The sequence below is a fragment of the Taudactylus pleione genome, unplaced genomic scaffold (assembly GCF_031769625.1).
Source record: "Taudactylus pleione unplaced genomic scaffold, aTauple2 ptg001693l, whole genome shotgun sequence".
Classification (NCBI taxonomy): Eukaryota; Metazoa; Chordata; class Amphibia; order Anura; family Myobatrachidae; genus Taudactylus; species Taudactylus pleione.
The window spans coordinates 75,583-87,797 of NW_028286090.1; the positions used below are offsets into that span (position 1 = coordinate 75,583).

Sequence of the window (12,215 nt, forward strand, 5' to 3'; positions counted from 1 at the left end):
AGCACCTGCTGCATCCTGTGACCACCAGCACCTGCTGCATCCTGTGACCACCAGCACCAGCTGTATCCTGTGACCACCAGCACCTGCTGCATCCTGTGACCACCAGCACCTGCTGCATCCTGTGACCACCAGCACCTGCTGCATCCTGTGACCACCAGCAGTATCCTGTGACCACCAGCACCAGCTCTATCCTGTGACCACCAGCACCTGCTGTATCCTGTGACCACCAGCACCTGCTGTATCCTATGACCACCAGCACCTGCTGTATCCTGTGACCAACAGCACCTGCTGTATCCTGTGACCAACAGCACCTGCTGCATCCTGTGACCAACAGCACCTGCTGCATCCTGTGACCACCAGCACCTGCTGTATCCTGTGACCACCAGCACCTGCTGTATCCTGTGACCACCAGCACCTGCTGCATCCTGTGACCACCAGCACCTGCTGCATCCTGTGACCACCAGCACCTGCTGCATCCTGTGACCACCAGCACCTGCTGCATCCTGTGACCACCAGCACCTGCTGCATCCTGTGACCACCAGCACCTGCTGCATCCTGTGATCACCAGCACCTGCTGTATCCTGTGATCACCAGCACCTGCTGTATCCTGTGATCACCAGCACCTGCTGTATCCTGTGACCACCAGCACCTGCTGCATCCTGTGACCACCAGCACCTGCTGCATCCTGTGACCACCAGCACCTGCTGCATCCTGTGACCACCAGCACCAGCTGCATCCTGTGACCACCAGCACCAGCTGTATCCTGTGACCACCAGCACCTGCTGTATCCTGTGACCACCAGCACCTGCTGTATCCTGTGACCACCAGCACCTGCTGTATCCTGTGACCACCAGCACCTGCTGCATCCTGTGACCACCAGCACCTGCTGCATCCTGTGACCACCAGCACCTGCTGCATCCTGTGACCACCAGCACCTGCTGCATCCTGTGACCACCAGCACCTGCTGCATCCTGTGATCACCAGCACCTGCTGTATCATGTGACAACCAGCAGTATCCTGTGACAACCAGCACCAGCTCTATCCTGTGACCACCAGCACCTGCTGCATCCTGTGACCACCAGCACCTGCTGCATCCTGTGACCACCAGCACCTGCTGTATCCTGTGACCACCAGCACCTGCTGTATCCTGTGACTACCAGCACCAGCTGTATCCTGTGACCACCAGCACCTGCTGCATCCTGTGACCACCAGCACCTGCTGCATCCTGTGACCACCAGCACCTGCTGCATCCTGTGACCACCAGCACCAGCTGTATCCTGTGACCACCAGCACCTGCTGCATCCTGTGACCACCAGCACCTGCTGCATCCTGTGACCACCAGCACCTGCTGCATCCTGTGACCACCAGCACCTGCTGCATCCTGTGACCACCAGCACCTGCTGCATCCTGTGACCACCAGCAGTATCCTGTGACCACCAGCACCAGCTCTATCCTGTGACCACCAGCACCTGCTGTATCCTGTGACCACCAGCACCTGCTGTATCCTATGACCACCAGCACCTGCTGTATCCTATGACCACCAGCACCTGCTGTATCCTGTGACCAACAGCACCTGCTGTATCCTGTGACCACCAGCACCTGCTGCATCCTGTGATCACCAGCACCTGCTGTATCATGTGACCACCAGCAGTATCCTGTGACAACCAGCACCAGCTCTATCCTGTGACCACCAGCACCTGCTGTATCCTATGACCACCAGCACCTGCTGTATCCTGTGACCACCAGCACCTGCTGCATCCTGTGACCACCAGCACCTGCTGTATCCTGTGACCACCAGCACCTGCTGTATCCTGTGACCACCAGCACCTGCTGTATCCTGTGACCACCAGCACCTGCTGTATCCTGTGACCACCAGCACCTGCTGTATCCTGTAACCACCAGCACCTGCTGTATCCTGTGACCACCAGCACCTGCTGTATCCTGTGACCACCAGCACCTTCTGTATCCTGTGACATCTGCACCTGCTGTATCCTGTGACTACCAGCACCTGTTGGATCCTGTGACATCTGCACCTGCTGTATCCTGTGACCACCAGCACCTGCTGGGTGACCTGGGAAATGTGTCAGTGAGTAATGAGTACACCTGTGCACCTGCTGGGTGACCTGGGAAATTTAATTATTGTCAGTGAGTAATAATTACACCTGTGCACCTGCTGGGTGACCTGGGAAATGTGTCAGTGAGAAATGATTACACCTGTGCACCTGCTGGGTGACCTGGGAAATGTGTCAGTGAGCAATGATTACACCTGTACACATGCTGGGTGACCTGGGAAATGTGTCAGTGAGCAATGATTACACCTGTACACATGCTGGGTGACCTGGGAAATGTGTCAGTGAGTAACGATTACACCTGTGCTCCTGCTGGGTGACCTGGGAATTGTGTCAGTGAGTAATGATTACACCTGTGTACCTGCTGGGTGACCTGGGAAATGTGTCAGTGAGTAATGATTACACCTGTGCACCTGCTGGGTGACCTGGGAATTGGGTCAGTGAGTAATGATTACACCTGTGCTCCTGCTGGGTGACCTGGGAATTGGGTCAGTGAGTAATGATTACACCTGTGTACCTGCTGGGTGACCTGGGAAATGTGTCAGTGAGTAATGATTACACCTGTGCACCTGCTGGGTGACCTGGGAATTGGGTCAGTGAGTAATGATTACACCTGTGCTCCTGCTGGCTGACCTGGGAAATGTGTCAGTGAGTAATGATTACACCTGTGCACCTGCTGGGTGACCTGGGAATTGGGTCAGTGAGTAATGATTACACCTGTACACATGCTGGCTGACCTGGGAAATGTGTCACTTAGTAATGATTACACCTGTGCACCTGCTGGGTGACCTGCAAAATGTGAACAGTGTGGGGTCCTGAGGACAGAGTTTGAGAACCACTGTTGTAAATGAATGATCACCATTATAATTTAAACCACAAATCAGAAGAATTACTCACCCATGTCGTACTGAAGACTTAATTCCAACTGGGGCCATAGCATGATGAGCGCAAAGGATGCGTAGAAATGCACATCATACGTGTTGTACATGCGGTACTCCTGGCCTGCAGAGAGACAGCAATAACATTTGTCATGGATGATGATATCATACGTCTAATTATTAAGGTACTTCTAGGCTGCAGAGAGACGGGTATAACAGTTATCACGTATGTGCTTATTATATGTGTTATTACTGAGGTACTTCTAGGCTGCAGAGAGACAGCTAATACAGTTATCACGTATGTACTTATTATATGTGTTATTACTGAGGAACTTCTAGGCTGCAGAGAGACAGCTAATACAGTTATCACGTATGTACTTATTATATATGTTATTACTGAAGTACTTCTAGGCTGCAGAGAGACAGCTATAACAGTTATAATGTATGTGCTTATTATATATGTTATTACTGAGGAACTTCTGGGCTGCAGAGAGAGAGCTATAACAGTTATCACGTATGTGCTTATTATATGTGTTATTACTGAGGAACTTCTAGGCTACAGAGACACAGATATAACAGTTATAATGTATGTGCTTATTATATGTGTTATTACTGAGGTACTTCTAGGCTACAGAGAGACAACTATAACAGTTATCACGTATGTGCTTATTATATGTGTTATTACTGAGGTACTTCTGGGCTGCAGAGAGAGAGCTATAACAGTTATCACGTATGTGCTTATTATATGTGTTATTACTGAGGTACTTCTAGGCTACAGAGAGACAACTATAACAGTTATCACGTATGTGCTTATTATATGTGTTATTACTGAGGTACTTCTGGGCTGCAGAGAGAGAGCTATAACAGTTATCACGTATGTGCTTATTATATATGTTATTACTGAAGTACTTCTAGGCTACAGAGAGACAGCTATAACAGTTATAATGTATGTGCTTATTATATGTGTTATTACTGAGGTACTTCTAGGCTACAGAGAGAGAGCTATAACAGTTATCACGTATGTGCTTATTATGTGTTATTACTGAGGTACTTCTAGGCTACAGAGAGAGAGCTATAACAGTTATCACATATGTGCTTATTATATGTGTTATTACTGAGGTACTTCTGGGCTGCAGAGAGACAACTATAACAGTTATCACGTATGTGCTTATTATATGTGTTATTACTGAGGTACTTCTGGGCTGCAGAGAGAGAGCTATAACAGTTATCACGTATGTGCTTATTATATGTGTTATTACTGAGGTACTTCTGGGCTGCAGAGAGAGAGATCTATAACAGTTATAATGTATGTACTTATTATATGTGTTATTATTGAGGTACTTCTAGGCTGCAGAGAGACAGCTAATACAGTTATCACGTATGTGCTTATTATATGTGTTATTACTGAGGTACTTCTAGGCTGCAGAGAGAGAGATCTATAACAGTTATAATGTATGTGCTTATTATATGTGTTATTACTGAGGTACTTCTAGGCTGCAGAGAGAGAGCTATAACAGTTATCACGTATGTGCTTATTATATGTGTTATTATTGAGGTACTTCTAGGCTGCAGAGAGACAGCTAATACAGTTATCACGTATGTGCTTATTATATGTGTTATTACTGAGGAACTTCTAGGCTGCAGAGAGACAACTATAACAGTTATCACGTATGTGCTTATTATATATGTTATTACTGAGGAACGTCTAGGCTACAGAGACACAGATATAACAGTTATAATGTATGTACTTATTATATGTGTTATTACTGAGGTACTTCTAGGCTGCAGAGAGAGAGATCTATAACAGTTATAATGTATGTACTTATTATATGTGTTATTACTGAGGTACTTCTAGGCTGCAGAGAGAGAGCTATAACAGTTATCACGTATGTGCTTATTATATATGTTATTACTGAGGTACTTCTAGGCTACAGAGAGAGACAGCTAATACAGTTATCACGTATGTACTTATTATATGTGTTATTACTGAGGTACTTCTAGGCTGCAGAGAGAGAGCTATAACAGTTATCACGTACGTGCTTATTATATGTGTTATTACTGAGGTACTTCTAGGCTGCAGAGAGACAGCTATAACAGTTATCACGTATGTACTTATTATATGTGTTATTACTGAGGTACTTCTGGGCTGCAGAGAGACAGCTAATACAGTTATCACATATGTGCTTATTATATGTGTTATTACTGAGGTACTTCTAGGCTGCAGAGAGACAGCTATAACAGTTATCACGTATGTGCTTATTATATGTGTTATTACTGAGGTACTTCTAGGCTGCAGAGAGACAGCTATAACAGTTATAATGTATGTGCTTATTATATATGTTATTACTGAAGTACTTCTAGGCAGCAGAGAGAGACAGCTATAACAGTTATAATGTATGTGCTTATTATATGTTTTATTACTGAGGAACTTCTAGGCTGCAGAGACACAGATATAACAGTTATCACGTACGTGCTTATTATATGTGTTATTATTGAGGTACTTCTAGGCAGCAGAGAGAGAGCTATAACAGTTATAATGTATGTGCTTATTATATATGTTATTACTGAAGTACTTCTAGGCTACAGAGAGACAGCTATAACAGTTATCACGTATGTGCTTATTATATATGTTATTACTGAGGAACTTCTAGGCTGCAGAGAGACAGCTATAACAGTTATTACGTATGTGCTTATTATATATGTTATTACTGAGGAACTTCTAGGCTGCAGAGAGACAGCTATAACAGTTATCACGTATGTGCTTATTATATGTGTTATTACTGAGGAACTTCTAGGCTGCAGAGAGACAGCTATAACAGTTATCACGTATGTACTTATTATATGTGTTATTATTGAGGTACTTCTAGGCTGCAGAGAGAGAGCTATAACAGTTATCACGTATGTACTTATTATATGTGTTATTATTGAGGTACTTCTAGGCTGCAGAGAGACAGCTATAACAGTTATAATGTATGTGCTTATTATATGTGTTATTATTGAGGTACTTCTAGGCTGCAGAGAGAGAGAGCTATAACAGTTATCACGTATGTGCTTATTATATGTGTTATTACTGAGGAACTTCTAGGCGGCAGAGAGACAGCTATAACAGTTATCACATATGTGCTTATTATGTGGTATTACTAAGGTACTTCTAGGCTGCAGAGAGACAGCTATAACAGTTATCACGTATGTACTTATTATATGTGTTATTACTGAGGTACTTCTGGGCTGCAGAGAGACAGCTATAACAGTTATCACATATGTACTTATTATATGTGTTATTACTGAGGTACTTCTAGGCTGCAGAGAGACAGCTAATACAGTTATCACGTATGTACTTATTATATGTGTTATTACTGAGGTACTTCTAGGCTGCAGAGAGACAGCTATAACAGTTATCACATATGTGCTTATTATATATGTTATTACTGAAGTACTTCTGGGCTGCAGAGAGACAGCTAATACAGTTATCACGTATGTACTTATTATATGTGTTATTACTGAGGTACTTCTGGGCTGCAGAGAGACAGCTAATACAGTTATCACGTATGTGCTTATTATATGTGTTATTACTGAGGTACTTCTAGGCTGCAGAGAGAGAGCTATAACAGTTATCACGTATGTGCTTATTATATATGTTATTACTGAAGTACTTCTAGGCTACAGAGAGAGACAGCTATAACAGTTATAATGTATGTGCTTATTATATGTGTTATTACTGAGGAACTTCTAGGCTGCAGAGAGAGAGCTATAACAGTTATCACGTATGTGCTTATTATATGTGTTATTACTGAGGAACTTCTAGGCTGCAGAGAGACAGCTATAACAGTTATCACATATGTGCTTATTATATATGTTATTACTGAAGTACTTCTGGGCTGCAGAGAGACAGCTAATACAGTTATCACGTATGTACTTATTATATGTGTTATTACTGAGGTACTTCTGGGCTGCAGAGAGACAGCTAATACAGTTATCACGTATGTGCTTATTATATGTGTTATTACTGAGGTACTTCTAGGCTGCAGAGAGAGAGCTATAACAGTTATCACGTATGTGCTTATTATATATGTTATTACTGAAGTACTTCTAGGCTACAGAGAGAGACAGCTATAACAGTTATAATGTATGTGCTTATTATATGTGTTATTACTGAGGAACTTCTAGGCTGCAGAGAGAGAGCTATAACAGTTATCACGTATGTGCTTATTATATGTGTTATTACTGAGGAACTTCTAGGCTGCAGAGAGACAGCTATAACAGTTATTACGTATGTACTTATTATATGTGTTATTATTGAGGTACTTCTAGGCTGCAGAGAGAGAGAGCTATAACAGTTATAATGTATGTGCTTATTATATGTGTTATTACTGAGGAACTTCTAGGCTGCAGAGAGACAGCTATAACAGTTATCACGTATGTACTTATTATATGTGTTATTACTGAGGAACTTCTAGGCTGCAGAGAGAGACAGCTATAACAGTTATAATGTATGTGCTTATTATATGTGTTATTACTGAGGTACTTCTAGGCTGCAGAGAGAGAGCTATAACAGTTATCACGTATGTACTTATTATATGTGTTATTACTGAGGAACTTCTAGGCTGCAGAGAGACAGCTATAACAGTTATCACATATGTGCTTATTATATATGTTATTACTGAAGTACTTCTAGGCTACAGAGAGAGAGCTATAACAGTTATCACGTATGTGCTTATTATATGTGTTATTACTGAGGTACTTCTAGGCTGCAGAGAGACAGCTAATACAGTTATCACGTATGTGCTTATTATATGTGTTATTACTGAGGTACTTCTAGGCTGCAGAGAGAGAGCTATAACAGTTATCACGTATGTGCTTATTATATATGTTATTACTGAAGTACTTCTAGGCTACAGAGAGAGACAGCTATAACAGTTATAATGTATGTGCTTATTATATGTGTTATTACTGAGGTACTTCTAGGCTGCAGAGAGACAGCTAATACAGTTATCACGTATGTGCTTATTATATGTGTTATTACTGAGGTACTTCTGGGCTGCAGAGAGACAGCTAATACAGTTATCACGTATGTGCTTATTATATGTGTTATTACTGAGGTACTTCTAGGCTGCAGAGAGAGAGCTATAACAGTTATCACGTATGTGCTTATTATATATGTTATTACTGAGGTACTTCTGGGCTGCAGAGAGACAGCTAATACAGTTATCACGTATGTGCTTATTATATGTGTTATTACTGAGGTACTTCTAGGCTGCAGAGAGAGAGCTATAACAGTTATCACGTATGTGCTTATTATATATGTTATTACTGAAGTACTTCTAGGCTACAGAGAGAGACAGCTATAACAGTTATAATGTATGTGCTTATTATATGTGTTATTACTGAGGAACTTCTAGGCTGCAGAGAGAGAGCTATAACAGTTATCACGTATGTGCTTATTATATGTGTTATTACTGAGGAACTTCTAGGCTGCAGAGAGACAGCTATAACAGTTATTACGTATGTACTTATTATATGTGTTATTATTGAGGTACTTCTAGGCTGCAGAGAGAGAGAGCTATAACAGTTATAATGTATGTGCTTATTATATGTGTTATTACTGAGGAACTTCTAGGCTGCAGAGAGACAGCTATAACAGTTATCACGTATGTACTTATTATATGTGTTATTACTGAGGAACTTCTAGGCTGCAGAGAGAGACAGCTATAACAGTTATAATGTATGTGCTTATTATATGTGTTATTATTGAGGTACTTCTAGGCTGCAGAGAGAGAGCTATAACAGTTATCACGTATGTACTTATTATATGTGTTATTACTGAGGAACTTCTAGGCTGCAGAGAGACAGCTATAACAGTTATCACATATGTGCTTATTATATATGTTATTACTGAAGTACTTCTAGGCTACAGAGAGACAGCTATAACAGTTATAATGTATGTGCTTATTATATGTTTTATTATTGAGGTACTTCTAGGCTGCAGAGAGACAGCTATAACAGTTATCACGTACGTGCTTATTATATGTGTTATTATTGAGGTACTTCTGGGCTGCAGAGAGACAGCTAATACAGTTATCACATATGTACTTATTATATGTGTTATTACTGAGGTACTTCTAGGCTGCAGAGAGAGAGCTATAACAGTTATCACGTATATGCATATCATATGTGGAGCAGCAGGATAATGACGAGCAGAGAGAAGTATAAAGAGGAGCAGGAGGATAATGAGGAGCAGAGAGATGTATAATGAGGAGCAGGAGGATAATGAGGAGAAGAGAGATGTATAATGAGGAGCAGAGAGATGTATAATGAGGAGCAAGAGGATAATGAGGAGCAGAGAGATGTATAATGAGGAGCAGAGAGATGTATAATGAGGAGCAGGATGATAATGAGATGCAGAGAGAAGTATAATGAGGAGCAGGAGGATAATGAGGAGCAGAGAGATGTATAATGAGGAGCAGGAGGATAATGAGGAGCAGAGAGATGTATAATGAGGAGCAGGAGGATAATGAGGTGCAGAGAGATGTATAATGAGGAGCAGGAGGATAATGAGGAGCAGAGAGATGTATAATGAGGAGCAGGAGGATAATGAGGAGCAGAGAGATGTATAATGAGGAGCAGGAGGATAATGAGGAGCAGAGAGATGTATAATGAGGAGCAGGAGGATAATGAGGAGCAGAGATGTATAATGAGGAGCAGGAGGATAATGAGGAGCAGAGAGATGTATAATGAGGAGCAGGAGGATAATGAGGAGCAGAGAGATGTATAATCAGGAGCAGGAGGATAATGAGGAGAAGAGAGATGTATAATGGAGAGCAGAGAGATGTATAATGAGGAGCAAGAGATGAATAATGAGGAGCAGGAGGATAATGAGGAGCAGAGAAATGTATAATGAGGAGCAGGAGGATAATAAGATGCAAAGAGATGTATAATGAGGAGCAGGAGGATAATAAGATGCAAAGAGATGTATAATGAGGAGAAGGGGGATAATGAGGAGCAGAGAGATGTAAAATGAGGAGCAGGAAGATAATGAGGAGCAGGAGGATAATGAGGTGCAGATAGATGTATAATGAGGTGCAGATAGATGTATAATGAGGTGCAGATAGATGTATAATGAGGAGCAGGAGGATAATGAGATGCAGAGATGTATAATGGGGAGCAGGAGGATAATGAGGAGCAGGAGGATAATGAGGTGCAGAGATGTATAATGAGATGCAGAGAGATGTATATTGAGGAGCAGGAGGATAATGAGGTGCAGAGAGATGTATAATGAGGAGCAGGAAGACAATGAGGAGCAGAGAGATGTATAATGAGGAGCAGGAGGATAATGAGGTGCAGAGAGTTGTATAATGAGGAGCAGAGAGATGTATTAATGAGGAGCAGGAGGATAATGAGATGCAGAGAGATGTATAATGAGGAGTAGGAGGATAATGAGGTGCAGAGAGATGTATAATGGGGAGCAGGAGGATAACGAGGTGCAGAGAGATGTATAATGAGGAGCAGGAGGATAATGAGGTGCATAGAGATGTATAATGAGGAGCAGGAGTATAATGAGGAGCAGAGAGATGTATAATGAGGAGCAGGAAGATAATGAGGTGCAGAGAGATGTATAATGAGGAGCAGGAGGATAATGAGGAACAGAGATATGTATAATAAGGAGCAGGAGGATAATGAGGAGCAGAGAGATGTATAATGAGGAGCAGGAGGATAATGAGGAGCAGAGAGATGTATAATGAGGAGCAGGAGGATAATGAGGAGCAGAGATATGTATAATGAGGAGCAGGAGAATAATGAGGAGCAGAGATATGTATAATAAGGAGCAGGAAGATAATGAGGGGCAGAGAGATGTATAATGAGGAGCAGGAAGACAATGAGGAGCAGAGAGATGTATAATGAGGAGGAGGATAATGAGATGCAGAGAGATGTATAATGGGGAGCAGGAGGATAATAAAGTGCAGAGAGATGTATAATGAGGAGCAGGAGGATAATGCGGAGCAGAGAGATGTATAATGAGGAGCAGAGATATGAATAATAAGGAGCAGGAGGACAATGAGGAGCAGAGAGATGTATAATGAGGAGCAGGAAGATAATGAGGTGCAGAGAGATGTATAATGAGGAGCAGGAGGATAATGAGGTGCAGAGAGTTGTATAATGAGGAGCAGAGAGATGTATTAATGAGGAGCAGGAGGATAATGAGATGCAGAGAGATGTATAATGAGGAGTAGGAGGATAATGAGGTGCAGAGAGATGTATAATGGGGAGCAGGAGGATAACGAGGTGCAGAGAGATGTATAATGGGGAGCAGGAGGATAATGAGATGCAGAGATGTATAATGGGGAGCAGGAGGATAATGAGGAGTACAGATATGTATAATAAGGAGCAGGAGGACAATGAGGAGCAGAGAGATGTATAATGAGGAGCAGGAAGATAATGAGGTGCAGAGAGATGTATAATGAGGAGCAGGAAGATAATGAGGTGCAGAGAGATTTATAATGAGGAGCAGGAAGATAATGAGGTGCAGAGAGATGTATAATGAGGAGCAGGAGGATAATGAGGTGCAGAGAGTTGTATAATGAGGAGCAGGAAGATAATGAGGTGCAGAGAGATGTATAATGGGGAGCAGGAGGATAATGAGATGCAGAGATGTATAATGGGGAGCAGGAGGATAATGAGGAGTACAGATATGTATAATAAGGAGCAGGAGGACAATGAGGAGCAGAGAGATGTATAATGAGGAGCAGGAAGATAATGAGGTGCAGAGAGATGTATAATGAGGAGCAGGAAGATAATGAGGTGCAGAGAGATTTATAATGAGGAGCAGGAAGATAATGAGGTGCAGAGAGATGTATAATGAGGAGCAGGAGGATAATGAGGTGCAGAGAGATGTATAATGAGGAGCAGGAGGATAATGAGGAGCAGAGAGATGTATAATGAGGAGCAGGAGGATAATGAGGAGCAGAGAGATGAATAATGAGGAGCAGGAGGATAATGAGGAGAAGAGAGATGTATAATGGAGAGCAGAGAGATGTATAATGAGGAGCAAGAGGATAATGAGGAGCAGGAAGATAATGAGGAGCAGAGAGATGTATAACGAGGAGCAGGAGGATAATGAGGTACAGAGAGATGTATAATGAGGAGCAGGAAGATAATGAGGTACAGAGAGATGTATAATGAGGAGCAGGAGGATAATGAGGAGCAGAGAGATGTATAATGAGGAGCAGGAGGATAATGAGATGCGGAGAGATGTATAACGAGGAGCAGGAGG

General features: G+C 42.4%; 1 protein-coding gene across 1 annotated transcript in view; it reads right to left on the minus strand.

The window, feature by feature from the left end:
- The window catches only part of GBA2 (glucosylceramidase beta 2), a 164,556-nt gene that overhangs the window by 27,828 nt on the left and 124,513 nt on the right, over positions 1 to 12,215 (minus strand). Inside the window, exon 11 of the mRNA XM_088464578.1 lies at positions 2,967 to 3,071. Coding sequence (XP_088320704.1) covers positions 2,967 to 3,071 — 105 coding nt within the window. The remainder of the gene's footprint in view (positions 1 to 2,966; positions 3,072 to 12,215) is intronic.